This window comes from Ovis canadensis, chromosome 3, assembly GCF_042477335.2.
Source record: "Ovis canadensis isolate MfBH-ARS-UI-01 breed Bighorn chromosome 3, ARS-UI_OviCan_v2, whole genome shotgun sequence".
In the NCBI taxonomy this organism is placed as follows: domain Eukaryota; kingdom Metazoa; phylum Chordata; class Mammalia; order Artiodactyla; family Bovidae; genus Ovis; species Ovis canadensis.
The window spans coordinates 3,510,188-3,529,643 of NC_091247.1; the positions used below are offsets into that span (position 1 = coordinate 3,510,188).

General features: G+C 51.2%; 1 protein-coding gene across 4 annotated transcripts in view; it reads left to right on the forward strand.

Annotated features, from left to right (window-relative positions):
- Positions 1–19,456, forward strand: part of CAMSAP1 (calmodulin regulated spectrin associated protein 1) — a 46,127-nt gene that overhangs the window by 865 nt on the left and 25,806 nt on the right. For all 4 annotated transcript variants that reach the window (XM_069579931.1, XM_069579932.1, XM_069579933.1 and 1 more), the window contains exons 3-4: positions 13,975–14,237; positions 14,985–15,146. In XM_069579931.1, coding sequence (XP_069436032.1) covers positions 13,975–14,237; positions 14,985–15,146 — 425 coding nt within the window. The remainder of the gene's footprint in view (positions 1–13,974; positions 14,238–14,984; positions 15,147–19,456) is intronic.

Below are 19,456 nucleotides of genomic sequence, written 5' to 3' on the forward strand. Positions count from 1 at the left end.
TTAATTCCAGTTTTGAAGAACTGGGTAACCTTGTTACTGGTTAGGCCTTAAATATGCTTAGTGGATTTAAGACGCTCCTATTCTTCCAGCTCTCGCGGTTTTACAGGCCCGGTGGTTCTCCTGATTATTGCCTTGGCTCCGAAGGCTTTCTTTGATTAATTTCAGATGCTTTGTTTCAGGTGCAAAATCGAGAGGGAGTTCTGTGTCATCGTTCTTTTCATTTGAAGCGTTTGTTTGAAAATTGCCTTTGTTCTGGGGAAAACGGTTCTTGTTTGTGGAGTGAGACAGAATCGGAGAGAGAGCTCTTTTCAAAAAAACGAGTCTGGTTGACCGGTTTTGAAAACTTGCTGAACGGGGCGGTTCCCGGTGACAGGATCTCACCAGTTGGAGTGGCCTGTGCTGTGGATGGAGTCGGTCAGGAGCATAGACACGCCCTGGGGATTAAAGGCAGGGCCTCCTTTTAAGTTGGTTTATAGCTACAGAGAGAGCTTCTCTCCCCCCACCCCTACCCTTTATTTTGTGGTTTTCAGCTTTACAATTCTTTTTTATGCTTCCATCAAGCTTTATTCAGTTTCTGTATAGTAGGATGGGGAAACGGTGATTTTGGGGAAAATATGGAATTGGTAAAAAGCATGCATGCAGTTTTTGGGACTTTCCCGGCAGTTCCTGGTGGTTCAAACAGTAAAGCGTCTGTCTACAGTGCGGGAGACCTGGGTCCGATCCCTGGGTCGGGAAGATCCGCTGGAGAAGGAAATGGCAATCCACTCCAGGGCCATTGCCTGGAAAATCCCGTGGACAGGGGAGCCTGGTAGGCTATAGTCCAAGGGATCGCAAAGAGTCGGACACAACTGAGCGACTTCACTTTCTCACTTTTGCAGTCCAGTGGTTAAGACCCTCTACTTCCAATGTAGGCAGCATGAGTTCAATTCCTGGTTGGGGAACTAAGATCCTGCATGCTTTGGAGCAGCCAGGAAAAAAAAAAAGCCTGTATGGAGTTTTAGAGTATGGGGTGAGGAATGGTCATCCTAGAGCAGCTACTCCGGTGTCCAGCTGTCAGCTTAAGGAGAAGGACGTGGCTGTTGAACTTTGCAGGGTTCAGGTCCCCAGTCCGTGGCCTCCCCTTACACCTGCCTCATGTCTTGCGTTGACTGTTGGTTTGCTTTTCTTCGTGCACCACGTATTTTTACACCACTGAGCTCTTCTGGTTTAGTTCTGCCTGTCACAGTGACTGCTTTATCCGCATCAGGGCCTTGGATTCCCCCTCGCGTGCTCCCGTGCCCCCCCCTCGCGTGCTCCTGTGCCCCCCTCCTCGCGTGCTCCCGTGCCCCCCCCCTCGCGTGCTCCCGTGTCCCCCTCCTCGCTTTTCCAGTGCTGTGTAGTATTTCACAGGAAGCCTGTTCGCCGTTGCCGGGCGCTGGCTGGCTGGCCTCCAGTTCTGCGCTTCGGCACAGCGCGTTCTCCGGAGTGGCCCTTGGGGCGCATGTGCAGCGTCACTCCTGTGTGTATTTTTAAGACTTTTGCATATGGAGTGGGACTGAATGGTGTACAGACACGAATGCTTCTAAAAAGCCCTCTCGTTGTTTGCTCTCCAATTTCTTAAGCTTAGTGAATGCATTTTTATCCTGTTGCATTTAGCTTTGGCATCCAGCGTGGGATTTGTCAGCTCTCTGGCAATAAATATGCATCTCTCTCGGTGTCAGGATTGGATTAGTTTCGTTTTATTTCCAGGACCAGATCACCCTTTATTACTCGTTGGCACTTCAGGTAATTAATTCGAGAGCTGATGTGAAAACTGGCTGTAAAATTTTGAGATGACTGGGGGTGTGTATTTATAGAGCAGAGCGTGAGCAGGGGCTGAAGGAGCCTGAAGGCCATCTGAGGTTCTGAGGCTGGGCTGCCTGTTGCCCGTCCGCTGCCTCAGCGCGTTCAAACACTGGATTTTCGGGAGGTGTGCTTTCCATTCATTTTTGCAGAATGAGGATGCTTTTCCTGTCTGTACCATGGCATGGGGGGTCACAGCCTGGTGGGAGGTTCCTGGCGACTCAGCGCAGGGTCTTGTCTTTCAGGAGACAGTGGGAGGCGGGGATTTTGGTAGAGGACCATGTAGATCTTTCCCCCCAAACTCTCTCCTTCATCCAAGGGCCTGTTCTTTGTTTCGTCTTTGGACGCCTCCATGTTCCTCTCTCGCTTGGTTTTCAGTTAGTTAGAATCATGGTTTCAGTCTGCATGCTTTACTTGTCAGTCAGCTCTTGAGGGGGATGATGGCGAATGTGGCTTACATCTTTGCTTGTTACACAATTGTTCATTGAGTAGCTACACTGTTTGCATAGGAACGGAAAGCATGTGAACTCTCCAGGGCGACATGCTCTGAGGCCGCCTTGTTGCGTGCACGCCTTTTGGGACTTGGGTCTCCCCGGGGCCCACTGTCTGCCGTTTGTAGGAAGTGGGGAGGCCCAGGCGAGCTCACCCTTGGCCGGGCCTGGAGGTGGCACATGGTTGTGCAGCAAGGCTCCCTCCGGTTCTCCTCGTCCGCGGCACAGCCGGGAACTGTGGGCCGGCTTGTGCTTTTGTTTTCAGATTCTCCTCCTCTCTTTTGGGGGTGTAACTCTTGTTTCATTGACAGTGTCTTGATTTTTTCAGAAATAACATATTGGACATGTTGAAAGTTATTTACTTAAAAGAGTCATTAGAGTAGAACCTGCTTAGCTGAAATGTTTTTGTGATGTCCTTTTGGGTGAAAGTCTTAGTTGGTCAAGTTTAAAGGGGTGACTTGAAGTTTATTTTACGGTACAGGGTGGACTGGAGCTACTGCATTCCTGGCTTTCGATTTCAGTCCGTGACCTTAGGAACCTTGGTATTCAGGCCTGAGTCTCAGGGACAGTGGGCGAGTGACAGCTTCTGTTACCTCCCGAGGACAGTGTTGAGAAAGTAACCCACGGAAAGCACTGGAAGGCACTCGGTTCTTTGCAGGTGTGCTGCTGTGTGACCGAGGAGCCCTGGAAACCAAGTTGCAGCTCGCCACGAGCTGGGCTGCCAGGACCTAGAGGCCACCAGGGTCCACCTTCCCTTTCTGTTGGCAACTGGGGGATCGGAGGGGCTGCGGGGCTCTCCAGAGCCCGCTGCTGGTGAGGGGCTGGCACTCTGGCCTCTCAGCACAGTCTCCTCATTAACTGCTGACTTGGAAACCACTCTGTGGGACAGCAGGCCGGGGCAGCCTTGAGTGGGGTCTTGAGGAGCAGGCCGCTGGTTGGGTCGAGCCCAAGGCCAGCTCGGTGCCTGATGTTAGGAGCCGAACCCCCTCCCTGTGTGCTCCAGGGGGGTCAGCACTTTCCTTTGTTGTCCGACATCTGACTGAGAGAGGGAGCACGTGGTCAGTGTTCCTCCAGGCCCAGAGCTGAGGATGAAGTGGCCGCTGCGTCCGTCCCGGGACTGGCTTGGACGTGGCCGCTGAGTCACCTGGGAGGCCCTCGTTCATGAGCATGTCGAGGTTTATTGTTGTTGACAAGTTTTTTTGATATGATTTCAGATGATTGGTTTTTGAGTTTTTCAGAAATATTTTTTAAATGTATTTAGAAAATCAGAGTATAACTGCCTCCAGTGTTGTTCGTTTCTGCTGCACAACAGCAGGAATCAGCTGCATTGCACGGGTACCCCTTCCCTCCTGAGGCTCCCTCCCTAGGCTTTGTATTTCCATAGTCTTTTGTTTTTAGTACGGGATTTGGATGCTGCTGGGATGGGAGGTGACAGGGCAGCCTGGCTGCGTCTGCTCAGTGAGTACTAAGTACTAGGGGGTCAGGACGCTGGCTGACAGTGTGGCCTGGCTGCCCCTCTGCCTGGGCGTGCTGAGGACTGCACACATCTGAGGTCAGGGTGCTTATGGTTGTCCCGTTCAGTGCCATGTCTGCAGGACAGTCTGTGCTCACGTATTTATCAGGTTGCTTAAAGAGTTGGAACCACCTTTGAAACAGGTGGGATAGGAAGACTTCTGTCCTGGTGGCTGTACGTGGCTGAATTTTTATTTCTAAAGATACAACTGTTTGTACATGTTCTCTTTCCTATCCTGATGCCGCAAATGAAACACTAACCAAAGAATGTGAATCTGTCTTTAAGTTCAAACTGTCCTGAACCTTTGAATCAAAAGCGTTGGCCACTGGTGTGCTTTAGGCTGCTAAGTTTGTGTAAGTGTTCTTACAAAGAGCCCTGCCTATTTTCTTTGTATTCCATTTATCCTCCTGATTGCCCACAGGTGTCCAAGCTGGTTTTCTGGTGGCTGTATCACCATTTTATGTACCAGTCTCCTTTTTCGCTTCCTACATTGAGGAATTCAGATGGCTGTCATTTTTCATCTAACGGAAAGGTGACCAGGATGGAGCCAGGATCGTGTTCATTTAACCAGGAACAGCCTCATAGCTGTCACGGGCATGGTTGGAAGTACAAGGGGAGGAGTTATGTGATGCTCTTTCCTTATTTGCTGAAAATTCGCATGAACCGTTGACATATACAGAGGAAAGTGAAGTAATGCATGATGAAAAACGGCAGCGTGTCCTTAGTACAGGACCTGTCTCAAGGCGGAAGATGGAATTGTCAGGTGTTTCCATGGGACCCGAGTGCCTGGGCTGCAGGGCGCCGTGGTCCCTGTGGGGGCTGCTTGGAGTGGGGGGCTTCGTGGGGAGGTGGGCTTTGAAGGATGGCGGATATTTGGGTAGTCCACCCACCCCAGGAGTAGAGGGGAGGGCATCTGGCAGGTTCTGTGCAGAGGAGGAAGTGTTTGTAGGCCTGAGTCGATTAACCTTATTGTGACAGGATTTGTGGACCGAAATAGTAGGTGATTAGCGTGGAAACTAGTGTGGGCCAGACTGTTCGCCGGGTTCCCAGCTGGCTAGGGATTTCTTTCCCGATGGGTGCCAGGGAAGGTCTTTGCGTAGGGGCGATGGGTTGAGAGCTAGCCTGGCAAGATGCTTCTGACAGGTTGGAGTGGGTAGGGGCTGTATCCGTGCAATGTCCAGCAGCCCTGTCTACAGCCCATTCAGGCTGCTGTAACAAGACATAGACTGGGTGGCCTAAGAACAATAGTTTTTCCTCACGACTGGGGAGGGTGGACATTCAAGATCAAGGTGCTGGTAGACTGGGTCTCTGGTGAGAGCCTGCTTCCTGGTTCGTAGACGCTGTCTTCTCTCTGTGCCCTCGTTTGTGGCAGAGGGGTCAGGGAGCCTCCATGGATGGGCTCACACCCCACTGATGGGGCTCCACCCTCATGACTTAATCACCCCCCCAAAGCCCCATCTCCTAACACCTTCACCTTGGCGGTCAGGTTTCGTTACATGAGTTTTGGGGGACACATACATGAAGCCCATAGCAGAGCTGATGTCGCTTTGACTTGAAGTACCAAGGTCTTGGCCAGTTTGTCTCCAGTGGGAATTAGGTAGGTTGAGTCAACAGATACTGAGAGGGCGGAGTCCCTGAGACTGGCTGGATGATGAGGTGGGGGAAGTGGGCAGACGCCGCAGGGCCAGCTGGGCGGCCACCAGAGCCTGCAGGACCCTTTGGGAGTATTTATAGTCTTCCTTGCCTAGAACCTCCCCGCCGTCAGGGCTTTGTTGTCACAGAGAGACGATCTTTGAGTTTATTTCTATTTCTGATTTCTCTGCTGTGCCTTGCCCTCTCTCTCTGTGACTGTTCATGCTAACTAGTTCACTTAAGTATCCCTCAGTCACTGTCCTCCAGGTGCTTCAGACTCAGGCAAAATTAAACTTGCATCAGTTCGACTGAGCCTGATGTTGTGACCCGTGGGCCCTTGGTTTGCTTCTCAGGGCTCCCAGAGTGCCAGCCACGGGCCTTGCGCACACAGACCTGTGGTGTGGGGCCGGGAGACTGCAGTGCCTGAGAGGAGCTGGTGCAGGCAGCTCCCTTGGGGGAATCTGGAATATTCCATTCAAGAAAGTGAAGCTGAGTGTGTGGCTCAGGTGGGTGAGAACCAGGCCAGGGAGGGTGGGGGCAGTGCCGCCTCCCCCAGGCTAAGGGAAAGCGGGTTCTGGTTGGGCTGGAATGTGAGTTTAGCACCTGTGAGATAAATGTGGATTGGAGAGACTGCCTAGGGCCAGATCTTGGAATACCTGAAATAGCTGGTAGTTGTGTTTTGTTTTTGTATGTGAGTTGGGGAGCCATTGAAGGTTTCTTAGGAGGGAAGAGATGTATATTAAACCTTGGTTTTTTAGAGAAATCTCTGTGGAGTGGGTTCCGGTTGAGTATACAGTGAAGAATCTTATTGGACCTTTGAGAAAACCAATTTCACATCCAGTAAAATGCACCCGTTTGTGAGAGTATATAGTCTGATGAGTTTAAATGGATGTGTTCATCCCATGCACGGGGCCACAAGCAAGGTAAGCCATTCTCAGCACCTCCAGGGGTTCCCGTGAGCCCCTGCAGTCAGCTCTTTCCCAGAGCGCGCCTGAGTCTCGTTTCGCCTGCATCAGGCGCTCTTCGTCTGCCTTCCCTTACCTTCATAATGTCCCAGGGATGCGTCCACGCGTGAAGACCTTTTTGGCTTAGTGCTGGTGGTTTGGCTCCCCGCATTTTGCGTATTCATTCACTTGTTGATGGACAGACACTTGGATTGCTTCCGGTTCTGTCCTCCAGGGATGGAGCTGCTGTGAAACGTCCCTGAGTGTCTGAGTGTGTGTGGGCGTGTGTCCCCGTTTGTCTCGGTCAGTGCCTGGGCGTGGAGCTCCCGGGTCGTGTGCGCATGCGCAGAGGCTGTGTCGTCTTTTATCTCCACCAGCGACGCGCGGTGTGAGAGCTGCAGTTGCCCCGCAGCCTTGCCAACACGTGGCGCTGTCAGTCTTTCAGCGGAGGCCGGTCCAGTGGGTGGGTTGTGACGGTCACCGCGGTTTCCCTGCTGACTAATGATGAGTCTTCTTTTTTTTTTTTTTTTAAGTGTGCTTATTGGCCAGTTGAATCTATTTTCTGTGGAGATGCCTTTTCCAATCTTTGGCGAGTTTTTCTTAAAAATAAAAGTTTTGTCTTGAGAAAATTGTATACTAACATGTAGTTGTAAGAGATCTTACAGAGAGGTTCTGGTCACCATTTACCAGATTTCCCCAGTGGTAACTCCTTGCAAAACCATAGTATAATGTCACGACTGGGATAGTGAGGTTGTATAATTAGATGCTGAACATTCTGTCCACAAGGACCTCTTCTGTTACTCTCTTCCCTTTTATAGTCATACCTACCTCCCTTCCTCACTGCTTGCTTGAGATTTATTTTGCCCCTCTTTTTTTTACCTTCTAGTTTCTTGAGGTAAGGATTCAGACTATTGATTTGAGATCTGTCCACTTTTCTAGCGTAAGCATTTAGTGCTATGAATTTTCCACACGGTACTGCCTTAGCCGCACCCCACGTATGTTATATTTACATCCAGTTCTATGTATTTCTCTTTATTTCTCTTGATACTGCCAATTTGATTCATGAATTATTTAGAAGTGTGATTTCCAGTTGTTGAAATTTTCCTGTTCTGTGTTTTTGTTCCTATTTCTAGTCTGATTCCGTGTGGTGAGATAGCATACTCTGTGATTGCCATTCTTTTAAACTTGTTAAGATTTGTTTTAGGGCCCATTTGTTTTGATGCTTTTGAACTGTGGTGTTGGAGAAGACTTGTGAGTCCCTTGGACTGCAAGGAGATCCAACCAGTCCGTTCTAAAGGAGATCAGTCCTGAATATTCAGTGGAAGGACTGATGCTGAAGCTCCAATACTTTTGGCTACCTGATGCGTAGAACTGACTCATTGGAAAAGACCTTGATCCTGGGAAAGATTGAAGGTGGGAGGAGAAGGGCCAATAGAGGATGAGATGGTTGGATGGCATCACCGACTTGATGGACGTGAGTTTGAATAAGCTCTGGGAGTTGGTGATGGACAGGGAGGCCTGGCGTGCTGCAGTCCATGAGGTCGCAGAGTCGGACACGACTGAGCTCCTGAACTGAACTGAAGGCCTGTTTTGGTGAATATTCTGTGAGCATTTGAAGGAATGTGTTTTCTGTTGTTGGGTGGCGTGTTCTTCGCGGGCCAGTCAGATTCTGCCTGTGGTTTGTGTTGTTCAGATCTCTCTCCGTGTTGATTTTGTGTCTGACGGTTCTGTCAGTTCAGGTGGGGGTGTTGAAGTAAGTCCCTAGCTGTGCTTGGAGTCCCTAACTATGGCTGACGGCTCTGTGGTGCTTTTAACATCAGTTCCTAGGCTTGTAGCTTGCCAGATCCACACTTAGTGCTGTAAAGTGCTCTTGGTGGATTGACCCTTCTCTGTTACGTGATGCCCCACTTTACATCACAGGCTCAGGGGTCTCCCCTGGTGACTGAGTCGGTATTAAGGAACCTGCCTGCGATGCAGGAGACTGAGCTCAGTCCCTGGGTCGGCAAGATCCCCAGTATTCTTGCCTGGAGAATCCCATGGACAGAGAGAGGAGCCTGGTGGGCTGCAGACCAGAGGGTCGCAAAGAGTCAGACGTGACTGAAGCAACTTGGCATACATAATGTTCCACTTTATTTCTAGTAGTTTTCTTTCTATTTAATACTTTATCAGATGTTAATATAGCTCTTCCTGTTTTTTTTAAAAACAATATTTGCCTATATAGCCTTTTCTATCCCTTTACTTGCATCCTACTTATATTGTTGAATTCGAAATAATATTCTTGTAGATGACATATAATTGTACCTATTTTTTAATTCACTGCCGGTCTCTTTCAGTGTACTTAGAATATTCACTTTAGTGTCATTGTTGCTATGCTACCTCTTAAGTCTGAGATTTTATTATTTATTTGTTTTCTGTTGTTCCTGGTTTTGTTTCTTGGGCCTTCTTATGGGTTACTTGACTATTTTTTAGGATTCCGTCTTGATATATTCCGTCTTATCATTTTGGGGTATATCTGTGTAGCTATCTTAGTGGTTTCTCTGGGTATTACAGTATGCATATGTGACTTCCAGCAGTTGACAGTATTATTTTACCATTTTGAACGAGGTGTGGAAACCTTTTTTCCATTTAGGTTCCTTTGCTCTCCCCACTTTTAAAAGTATTTAAAAGTCGTCATCGTCTGGAGTCCCTAAAGGTGTGGGCTGTCTCATCGGGTGTGATTTAGGGAGCTCACGGGGAGAGGGGTAGTCTGCGTACTCACAGTTTCGCCTGCTCTTCACACCCTTTCTCTTCCTGTTCTCCAGGGTTCCTCCAGGGCTCATTTCTTTAAATCCTGCTCTTTCTGTTTGGGGGGTTTCCTTCAGCCAGTCCTCTCAGGTTTGCTAGAGACACCCCCCCCCCCCCGCCAACTGTCCTTTGTCTGAGAGCGCCTCTAGTCCTTCGGTTCCTTAGGGATGGTCTTGCCAGATACGGACATTCTTCTCCTCAAGCACGTGTACCTGCCGTGTGCCGCTTCCCCCGCCTCCGTGGCTCGGAGGAGAAATGCACTGCCCAGTTGAGTTGTATTCTCTTTCTTTCCAGCTGCTCCAAAATATTTTGTCTTGAGTTTTCATAAGTTTGGTTATGCAGTGTCTTGGCCTGGGCTTCTTTGGGTTTGTTCTGTTTGGAGTTCCTTCAGTGTCTTGAAAGCTGTGAGTGCACATCTTTTGCCGTATTTGGGAAGTTTCCAGCAGTTGCTTCCTTACCTACTGTTTAGCCCTGCTCACGCTCTTTTCAGAGACTCCCGCGATGCAGGCACCGGATCTCCTGTTACTCTTCCACAGGCCCCTGAGACTCAACCCGTTCTGTTTTTGAGTGTATTTTCTCTGTGACCCTATGCTCTGTTATCGCCACTTAAACTGTTGAGGCTGTTTGTACTGTGCTTAGTCGTCCAGTCGTGTCTGACTCTGCAACCCCTTAGACCATAGCCCGCCAGGCCCCTCTGTCCATGGGGTTCTCCAGGCAAGAATACTGGAGTGGGTTGCCGTGCCCTCCTCCAGGGGATCTTCCTGACCTAGGGATCAAACCCAGGTCTCCCGCATTGCGGGCAGATTCTTTAACGTCTGAGCCATCAGGGAAGCCTTGAGACTATTCAGTGAGGTTTAAAATGTTACTCTATTTTTCTGCTCATTATCTGGCTCTTTTCATAACTCCTGTGTTGAATTTTTTTCAGTTTTCATTTGTTTCAAGAGAACCTGTGATTGCTTGTAGTCTTCTTTCAGATGGTTGTTGTAAAGTCCTTGGTCAGGTCACTCCATCAGACTCATCTTGGTGTTGGTATCGGTTGGTTCTCTTTTCTCGTTAAAGTTTTTCTTGGTTCTGGGTATGATAGGTGATCTTTGATCGTTTCCTGGTCATTTTGGCTGTTACATTAGGTGACTCTAGGTGTTACTGAAGTTTTTTTTTTTTTTTAATCATAGTAGGCACTCTCCCTGCTTAGGCTCAGCATGCAGGTCCCGGCCCACCATGTGGTTCCAGTGGCAGTTTACTGCTCAGAGCCTTCGTGGTGCCGTTTCATGGTGCATCTGGGGTTCCCACTGCCCCTGCTGGTGCTGCTTTCGGAAGCGGAGGGTGGCTCCTGGGCTGATTAGCCTGGTGCCTCTGGGCGAGGTGGAATTCTCTACACACAGGATGAGGAGTGTCCAGGCCGGGTGCATGTTGCGGCAGGCTACCCCACACCTCTGAGAGTGTTTCCCGGGCTGCTTGTCATGGTGGGGTCCCACCGCTGGACTCCCCTTGTGCAGGCTGACGAGGGGGTGTCTCCGGCCTGGTGGGGAAGGAGAGGCGCTTCCAGGTTGGGTTCCTGGTGGAGTTGGGTGTTCAGGCTGCCTGTCCGTGGGGCTCCCTTCCTACCCCTTGCTGGTTCTGCCAGGATGGCCTGGGCCAGTAGGTGGGACTCCCCTCACCTACCCTGTGCAGCAGGAACGAGCCTGCTTAACTCAGCTTCTGTTTCCAGGCTGGGGGTCGGGAAGTACCAGGCCTGGGTCGCCTTTGCTGGGTGCGAGGTGGGAGGCGCCCTGTGCTGTGCTCCTCCAGTCTGGGGTCGTCTTGCGCCTTCCCCAGTCCTCTGCGGGCTCTCCTGTGAGTTGTCTCCAGGGTTTGTGGCTGTGCCCGGTGGAGAGGAGCAGGGAGAGACCGGTCCATGCCATCGTGTCCTGACCAGAGGGCCCTTTCTGGCCGCTTTACAGGACTCTCCTCTGTCTTTGGATTTTACCAGTGTTACAGGGAGGTTCTTTGGTCTGTAGATTTCTTTCTTCTTTTTTTAACTCCTGCTGGGGAGCGTGGATTTTACAGTACTGGAAGCTTCCTGCTGGCTGTCTGTTGGATCCTGTCTCCCCCTTTGCTTCCGCTCCCATCTTGCCTGCGGCGCTGGCAGCGTTTGCCGTTCCCCTTGTCCGCTGTGCAATGTGCTGCTCAGCAGTCCGGTGTGTCCGTGTAGTCACTGTATGTTTCTGTTCTGGAATTTCTTCTTGGTTTTTTTCTAATCTGCCAAGTTCTCTTCTCTCTCTCTTTAAGAATAATTTCCATTTTTCTGCCAGAAGTCTTAATCGTATCCTGTTCCCTTTCATTAAGAGGAGCCGTCGCAGGTCTGGCTGATGGCTCCAGTCAGGGTCCTCTGGGCCTGTTGCTTCTCTGGCTTTCAGCAGTTTGATTAGAAATGTGTGGGCCTTGTTTTCTTCGAGTTGGTTCTGTTTGGGTTTTCTGGGTTTGCTGCGCCCGTAAATTGGTATCTTACCAGACGTGGGTGGGTTCTGGGCACCATTTATTCACGTTTTTTCTGCCCCAGGCTCCCCTCGGTGGGAACAGTCACTGGGTCTCTGCTTTTCATTCCATCGTCTTTCTCTCTGCTGGATTATTTCTGTTGATCTGTCTTCAGGTTCACTGATTGTTTTCTCTGTTTTGTTTGTATTTTTAAAATTTAAGTTAATTTTAAATTTATTTTTATGCAATCTTTAAAGGTTACTTTCCATTTATAGTTATTACAAAACATGGCCACATTCCCTGGGCTCTACAGGATGTCCTTGAGCCGGCTTTGTGCCCGTGTGCTTTATTTGTAACCCCGCCCCCCGCCAGTAACCACTAGTTTCTTCCCTATACCTGTGAGTTTGGTTCTGCTTTGCTCATCTTTTGAATCTGTCATTGAACTTCCTGTTGATAACTAGATTTTGCAGTTCTGAAGGTTTATCTTTAAAAGCTTATCTGTACATTTATTTGTGGCTGTGCTGGGTCTCTTGCTGTGCTCAGGTTTCTCTCGTTGCAGCGAGTGGGGGCTTCTCCTGGTTGCGGGGTGTGGGCTCTGGAGCATGCGGGCTCTCTGACGCGGCGTAACTGCCCAGTGGGTCTTCCTGGGCCTGGGATCCAGCTCTCGTCCCCTGTGTTGGCAGGTGGATTCTTCACCACAGGGCCACCAGGGAAATCCTGAAGGTTTTTTTTTTTTTTAAATAAGTTTTATTTCTCTGTTAATACCTTCTGTTCTTTCCATTTGTTGCAGGAGGGCTTCATGGAGCCTTGTTATAATAGATGCTGTGAAATCTTTGGTGATTCTCTCATCTGGGTCGTCTCAGAGTTGGCGTGTGTTGACCATCTTTCCCTCTGAGAATCGGTCACATTTTCCTAATGGATGGGGTTCTGGACATTTTGAATAGCGTGAGGCTGTTTTCTGGGTCCCTCTGGAGGATATTGGCATTTCTGGTGGTTTGTTTAGCAGCCGGGTTTCAGTAAACCCCATTAGGTTCCAGAACAGACATCTGTTTGCTGTTTATAGGCCGTGGGTTCCGAGGTCAGTTTGGTTCTTTGTGTCTGTCCTGCTCGTGCTTGGCGCAGGAGGGGTTCAGCCGTGAACGAGGATCCCCTTTGAGGCTCCCTCCTGTCCTGGGTTCTTTGCTCGTTCTGTCCTCCTCTCGGCCGGCAGGCCAGGGCCCTGCTCCCGAGCTGCCCGCGCCTGCACGTGGGGAGCTGGTTCTGTCCCTGGGTCTTGCCTGGTGGAGCGGGGAGGGGCGCTGGGCGCTGCCCCCGCTTTCTTTCTCTCCCGACTGGTGTCTTCAGCGAAGGGTGGGGTGCACAGGGGTCCAGAATTAGAAGACCTCTGAGTGCTTGTTTCCATGACCAGCGTGAAGAAGTGAGTGCGTGCTCGGGGAGACTGTCAGCCACCTCCAGAGCCTCTGATGTGGCAGATCTCGGCGGAACAAATGCTGGTGCTGGCAGGGCTTTCCGACCTGCTTGGTCTGGGGTGGGGCTGGACACCGCGGTGTGTTTTAAGGCTCTCTGTCGTGCTGTGTCATGGAGACCTGCAGCCTGCATTTTCCTTCGCCTGGGTGGGCACCTCCTGGGGGCCTCTGCCCCTGCGTGCTCCAGGTCTCTACCACCCTGCCCCAGGCGAGCGAGGTGGCCTCGGTTGACAGGACGGGGCAGAGTGTGGCGCACGGCAACAGGAAGGCACTTCCTTGACCGTCTTTTTAGCTTGGTTGATATTAAAATTGATAACCGATACTTGTGTGAATTTTGTGGAGCTCCAAGCTCTGCTCTCAGCACCGTGACTTACTTACGTGTTGTGATTAAATCCTCACCCGACCCTGGGAGATCGGCCTTCACAGCGTCTGTGATTTGCCCCCGAGGCGAGGCTCTGACCGGCTGTGAGAGGCGCACCCGGTCAAGGCCAGGCCGCCGTACGCGGGTCCTGCTTGCATGAGACCTTGAGCTCTGACCCTTCTGCGTTGAGCTGTGGCTCTGTGTTAACCACAGGCTTGTCCAAATCCTCTCCTCTGTGGCCTTTCCCGTGGCCACCCTGGTGTCCTGAGCCTGGATCGCTGTGGTGTGGCAGACCCAGGTCTGCCCTGGCTCCCAACACTCCTGGTGAATCAAGGGCAAGGTCTCTGCAGACCTCGCACTGCAGACAGCCTCATACCTGTGTCCCCAACTCGACATCCTCCAGCCACCGTCCCGCCAGCAGCTCCAGGAGGCGGGAAGTGACTGCGAGTGGCCGGTGCGGCTGCATTTGGGGGTAATGCCCACACGCGGGGGTCTCCTGTCGCTGCAGATGACATCCCCGAGGACCTCAGGGACCCCTTTTACATCGACCAGTACGAGCAGGAGCACATCAAGCCTCCGGTCATCAAGCTCCTGCTGTCCAGCGAGCTGTACTGCCGTGTGTGCAGCCTCATCCTCAAAGGGGACCAGGTGGCCTCCCTGCAGGGACACCAGTCTGTCATCCAGGCCCTGTCCCGGAAAGGGATTTACGTGATGGAGAGTGACGACACCCCTGTGACGGAGCCCGACCTCAGCCATGCGCCCATCAAGATGGTGAGTGGCCTGGGCGGTGGGGGGCAGCCATGGGGCGGCCTCTGTGCCCCTGCAGCGCAGCAGAGTTGCTCCGAAACTTCGGGCCTGAGACCACCTTCTCTCGGCGGGATGTGGCTGGGCTGGAACAGGGTGGGGGCAGCTTCCCCCGGTGTGTCCCCTGGGCAGTGCTGCCCCACCCCGGCTGTGGTAAACCGAGTTGCGTTCAGAGGTGGCGACATGGAGTTGCTGAGCCTGCTCTGAGATTGTTTCACGTCTATCTTTTAAGAATTTTCGTGCCAAAATAAAGAAACAGACGTGCCTCTCCTCCCCTGAGTGTCCCCCTCCCCATCCTTCTCCGCAGCCGTTCACCAGCCTGGCGGTTCCGGGCCAGGCTGCTCCAGGTCGAGCCACCTCCTGGTGCCTCCCACATGACTTTAGCTTAGGCCGTTCTCAGGCGTTCTGCGTTCTCTGGTTTTTGGCCTGGCTGGTGTGTTTTGGGTTGGGAGGATGTTACGGATTCCCGGGAAGAAAGGGTTACAAGGCGTGAGTTCAGTGTGCAGACCCCTGACTGCCTGGGGCCAGCGGTGGTCACGTGCCCGTCTCGTGCCTTCTCCCTTGGCTGAGCTCTCACGGGATCCTTGGAGAGGAGGATGTGGGGCCAAGCCGACCTGACCCCAGGAGGGCTCAGGTGTGGGTGTGGGGAGGGTCTCTGCCTGACTCTGGGCTGCGGGGCAGGGGAGGGTGACCGACTGCTGCCTCTGCCTGCAGAGCGCCCACATGGCGATGGTGGACGCCCTCATGATGGCCTACACCGTGGAGATGATCAGCATCGAGAAGGTGGTTGCCAGCGTCAAGCGCTTCTCCACCTTCAGCGCCTCCAAAGAGCTCCCGTACGACCTTGAGGATGCCATGGTCTTCTGGGTCAACAAGGTGAGCGTGGGGGCCCTGCTGGAGGTGGGCGAGCGGCCTGAAGCTCCAGGGGTGCCCCGTGGGTGCGGGTCCCTTCTCCCCGAGAGCATCACCTTCCTGTGTGTCCTGCTGAGACGCGACCCAGCCGCAGGCCCAGGAGACTGTCCGCTGCGGTTCAGACAGACTGGCTCCTCCTGTGTGTGCAGATGGAGGGTGAAGGGCTGCGTTGTGTGTTGGTGGTCCCGCTTCATAAATTCCTGCTGTTTTTATCTCAGGCACCCAGTGTGCCTTCATTGAGGTCTCAGTTTCAGAAGGTGTTTTGATTAAGAGGAAAGGGTATCTTCTTGAGCGCTGTTTTCTCCTCTGGCGTTTAGAAGCTCTCAGTGTGACCGTCTGTACGATCCATGTGAAGAATGTTCGCTTTCCGTGTTGTGTGGTGATGGGATTCCACTGGAGCCTGTGGTTATTAAGCCCCTTCCTGTAGACGGGTGCTGCGTGTGGGGCACTGCACTCACAGAGCAGAGGGGCAGACGCGGGGCGGCCCTCGGGGGTGGTGCTCCGTGAGCGGAGCCTGTGCGTTTCTCACTGTGCAGCTCACACACGCGTTCTTGTCGTGTAGGGCTTTATCCAGGGTCAGCCGAGGAGCAGGGCAGAGCCTGGCGGGGCCTGCACGTCTCGGGGAAGACGTTCTGCCAGGACGTCTGCTGAGACGGTGCCCCCACTCTTGGTTCCTCCCCCGTGCAGGGGGGGGCCTTGGGGATGAGGGACACCCGGTGAGGTGGGGGCCTTATGCACCTGCCAGCTTCACGTGGAGGTGCAGGTGGGAAGCGGAGGCAGAGCGGGGCCTGGCCGGGTGCAGGACGAGGGTTCCGGCGTCTGCGCTCTGCCCGTCCTCAGTGGTGGCAGTCTTTCCGATAAGCCGTGAGTGGCTGTGTAGAGATACCTCACGGTGTTGGTTGGCATTTCCCTAACAACTAAAGGTGTTTCTGTGTGTTTTGTTAGGTGTCCATTCAGATAGTTGGCTCAGGTTTAATGAGGCGGCTTGTCTTAGTGAGTTCCAGGAGTATTTTATGCATCTGAAGATCTGGAGATCCGGCGCCTTCTGTGGTGTATTTTCTTGTGTTTTCTTGTTTCAGCGTCAGGATGATGGCTGGTGTCAAAGCAGGTGAGCTGGCAAGCATTCGCTCCTTTATTCTGTGAGACAGTTTTGTACAGTTGGTATTATTTCGTCCTGAAGTCTTTGATGGATTCACTGCTGAAGCCATCTGGGCTTGGGGTTTTCTTGGTGGGAAGGTTTTAATTATGAATTTGACTTCTTCAGTGTACGTGTAAGGTATTTAGGATTTCTGTTTAATTTTGTGTCAGTGCTGGCAACTTGTGACTTTCAAGGAATTTGTCAATGTTGTTTAAATTTCGACTTGATCATCACGTTCCTATTTCTTTGTCCTTTCGTGTGTGTATGGTCCGTAGTGATGTCCCCTCTCGTTTCCCGCTCTTAGTAATTTCTGTCTTTTTTCCTTCCCTTTGTTGGTCTAGTTTGTCAACTTTATTAACGTTCTAAAAAACCTGCTTTTGTTTTTTATTTATTTCTCCAGTTATTTTCTATGTAGCGTCTCTTCTTGCTTTCATTGTTTTTTATTTATTTTGAAATTAGTTTTCTCTCCTTTCTGAGTAAAGTGGGAGATTAGTTCTTCTGTGCGCTTGCTCATTTTGATATGAACGTTTAAAGTTAGTAGCTCCTCGTTACGTGGCGCTTTCGCCACACTGTGTGCACTTGTCTTACATGCTGTGGTCTTCTTTCTCTTTAAGATGTTTTATTTCACCTGTGGACCCTTGTTCCATCAGTGGGCTGTCTGGAAGCTTGTGGCTTAGCTCCCGTGTCTGGTAGGGTGGCTCTGGGCATTTTAGGGGGCGTTGGTTTCTCATTCTGGCGTGGTCAGAGCGCGCTGTGACTGCCGTCCTCCTAGGCTCACTGAGGCTTGTTCTGGGTCCACAGTGTGGTCTTGCCGGGTGTTCGTCGTACTCTCTGCTGTCGGCCCGGCACGCCGCACGTGTCCAGGTTGCTGTGGGCGGGGTGCATCTTTGGGGACCTCACGCCCCATCAGGCAGGTTGCCAGAGGAGCACTGGAGTCTCCCGGCGTGGCTGCATCTGCCTGTTGGTCGTGCCCGTCCTTGCTTCATGTGTTTTTTGCGTGTTGCTACGTTTGTGCGCTGTTAGGATTTTTCTGTCCTTTTGTGTTCACACAGTGTCCCTTTATCGCAGGTGATGGTCCTTGCCTCCAGCCTTCTCATGACCAGCACATCTCTTCCCTTCTTCTTCTTTTTTTTTTTTTTTTTAAATTTATTTGTTTTCGGTTGCGCTGAGTCTTCATTGCTGTGCGTGGGCTTTCCCTAGTTCAGGCGAGCTGGGGCTGCTCTCCTTGCAGACCACGGGCTCTAGGGCTCCTGGGCTTCAGTAGTTGTGACTCGCGGGCCTAGTTGCCCCCGGCACATGGGATCTTCCCGGACCCAAGGGCTGAGCCTGTGTCATCTGCGTTGGCAAGCGGATTCTTCACCACTGGACCTCCAGGGATCCCCCTTCCTGTTATGGTTAATCTCTCCTTGTCTTTCTGTTTAAAGTGGGTTTCTTACAGATCTCTTCCAGGCAATTGCAGTTTTAGATGAACCGCATTTAACCCAATGCTGGAGATGCCTGGGTTTGCATTTCATCTGCTGCAGCATGTTGTTTTTATTGACATATGTGAAGAAAATCTGATTTTCCGTGGACGCGTAGTTGAAGAGAACAGTGTTTTCACAGTCTTCCCAGACAATCATACACATCATTTTTTCATGCTACCCCAAAACTTGGCTAGTTTCTTGAAGGTTAACCAAAATGTGAAATTCGAAACCATTATTAATGAGCGTTTTTTTTAAAGTTGAGATATAATTCACATGCTGTGAAATTCTCCGTTTTAAAGTGTACCTTTCAGTGGAGTTTCACGGCGCTCACCAGGCTGTGCGGCCGTCACCACCAATTCCAGACGTTTCATCACACCGGTCGCGTCTGCAGTCGCACCCTGTCGTCCCGTCCCCAGCCCCCGCCAGCCCCTCCTCTGCTTTGTGTCTGTGTGGATTTGCCTGTTGCAAACGTTTCATTTAAATGAAGCCTGCAGCGTGTGGCCCCTTGTGTCTGACTCTCCCCATTTGCCACGGCACTGGCACCGGGCTTGCTTGCTGTGGGACTTAGAGTGCCGCTCCTTTTTGTAGTCATGTTTGTCGCGCTGTTCAGCCGTTCCAAGTTTTGGTTAGCCATTCCTCAGCTGATGGACATTTGCGTTTCCACTTTCTGGCTGTTGCGAATTCTGCTATAAATGTTCTGGGATGAATGTGTATGCGGCTGGGTCGTCTTCTTTCTTCGGCTTGTGTCTCGGGGTGGAATTGCCAGGTCGCATGGGCCCTGTGAAGAGCTGGCAGGCTGGCCGCAGCCGGTGCACCGTTTTCCTTTCCCCGAGCACCTGAGGTTTCTAGCTTCCTATGTCCTTGCTGATACGCACTTTCTGCTGCTTTGTTTCCAGCTGTTCTGGAGGGTATGAGGTGGTGTCTCATTGTAGTTGAAATTCACATTTCCCTGATGATGGGCTCGCCTGATAGCTCAATTGGTAAAGAATCTGCCCTCAGTGCAGGAGACTCAGGTTCAGTCCTGGGTTGGGAACATCCCTGCAGAAGGGAACGACTACCCAATCCAGTATTCTGGCCTGGAGACTTCCATGGATTGCATAGTCCATGGGGTGAGAAAGAGCCGCACACAACTAAGCAACTTTCACTTTCCCTGATGGTTGTAACGTGGAACCTCTTTGCATGTGTTTACTGGCCATTTGTAGATCGTTTTTGGAGAAATGTCTGCATGGATCTCACTTTAAAAGCTGACTGTCTTGTTCTTGTTGCAAGGTTTCTTTTATATGATCTAGGTACTAGCCCAGTGAACCTTTTTTTTTTTTTTTTTAACCCTGGTAGTAGATGACGTTTGAGAGGTCTTGCTGCTCTTTTCCTTTATGTTTATGTTTAGTTGAAAGATAATTGCTTCACACTATTGTTTTGCTTTCTGCCATGCCATCAGTTCCAGAGAACAGCAAGGAGAGATAAGAAAGCCTTCTTCAGCGATCAATGCAAAGAAATAGAGGAAAAGAACAGAATGGGAAAGACTAGAGATCTCGTCAAGAAAATTAGAGATACCAAGGGAACATTTCATGCAAAGATGGGCTCGATAAAGGATAGAAATGGTATGGACCTAACAGAAGCAGAAGATATTAAGAAGAGGTGGCAGAAATACACAGAAGAACTGTACAAAAAAG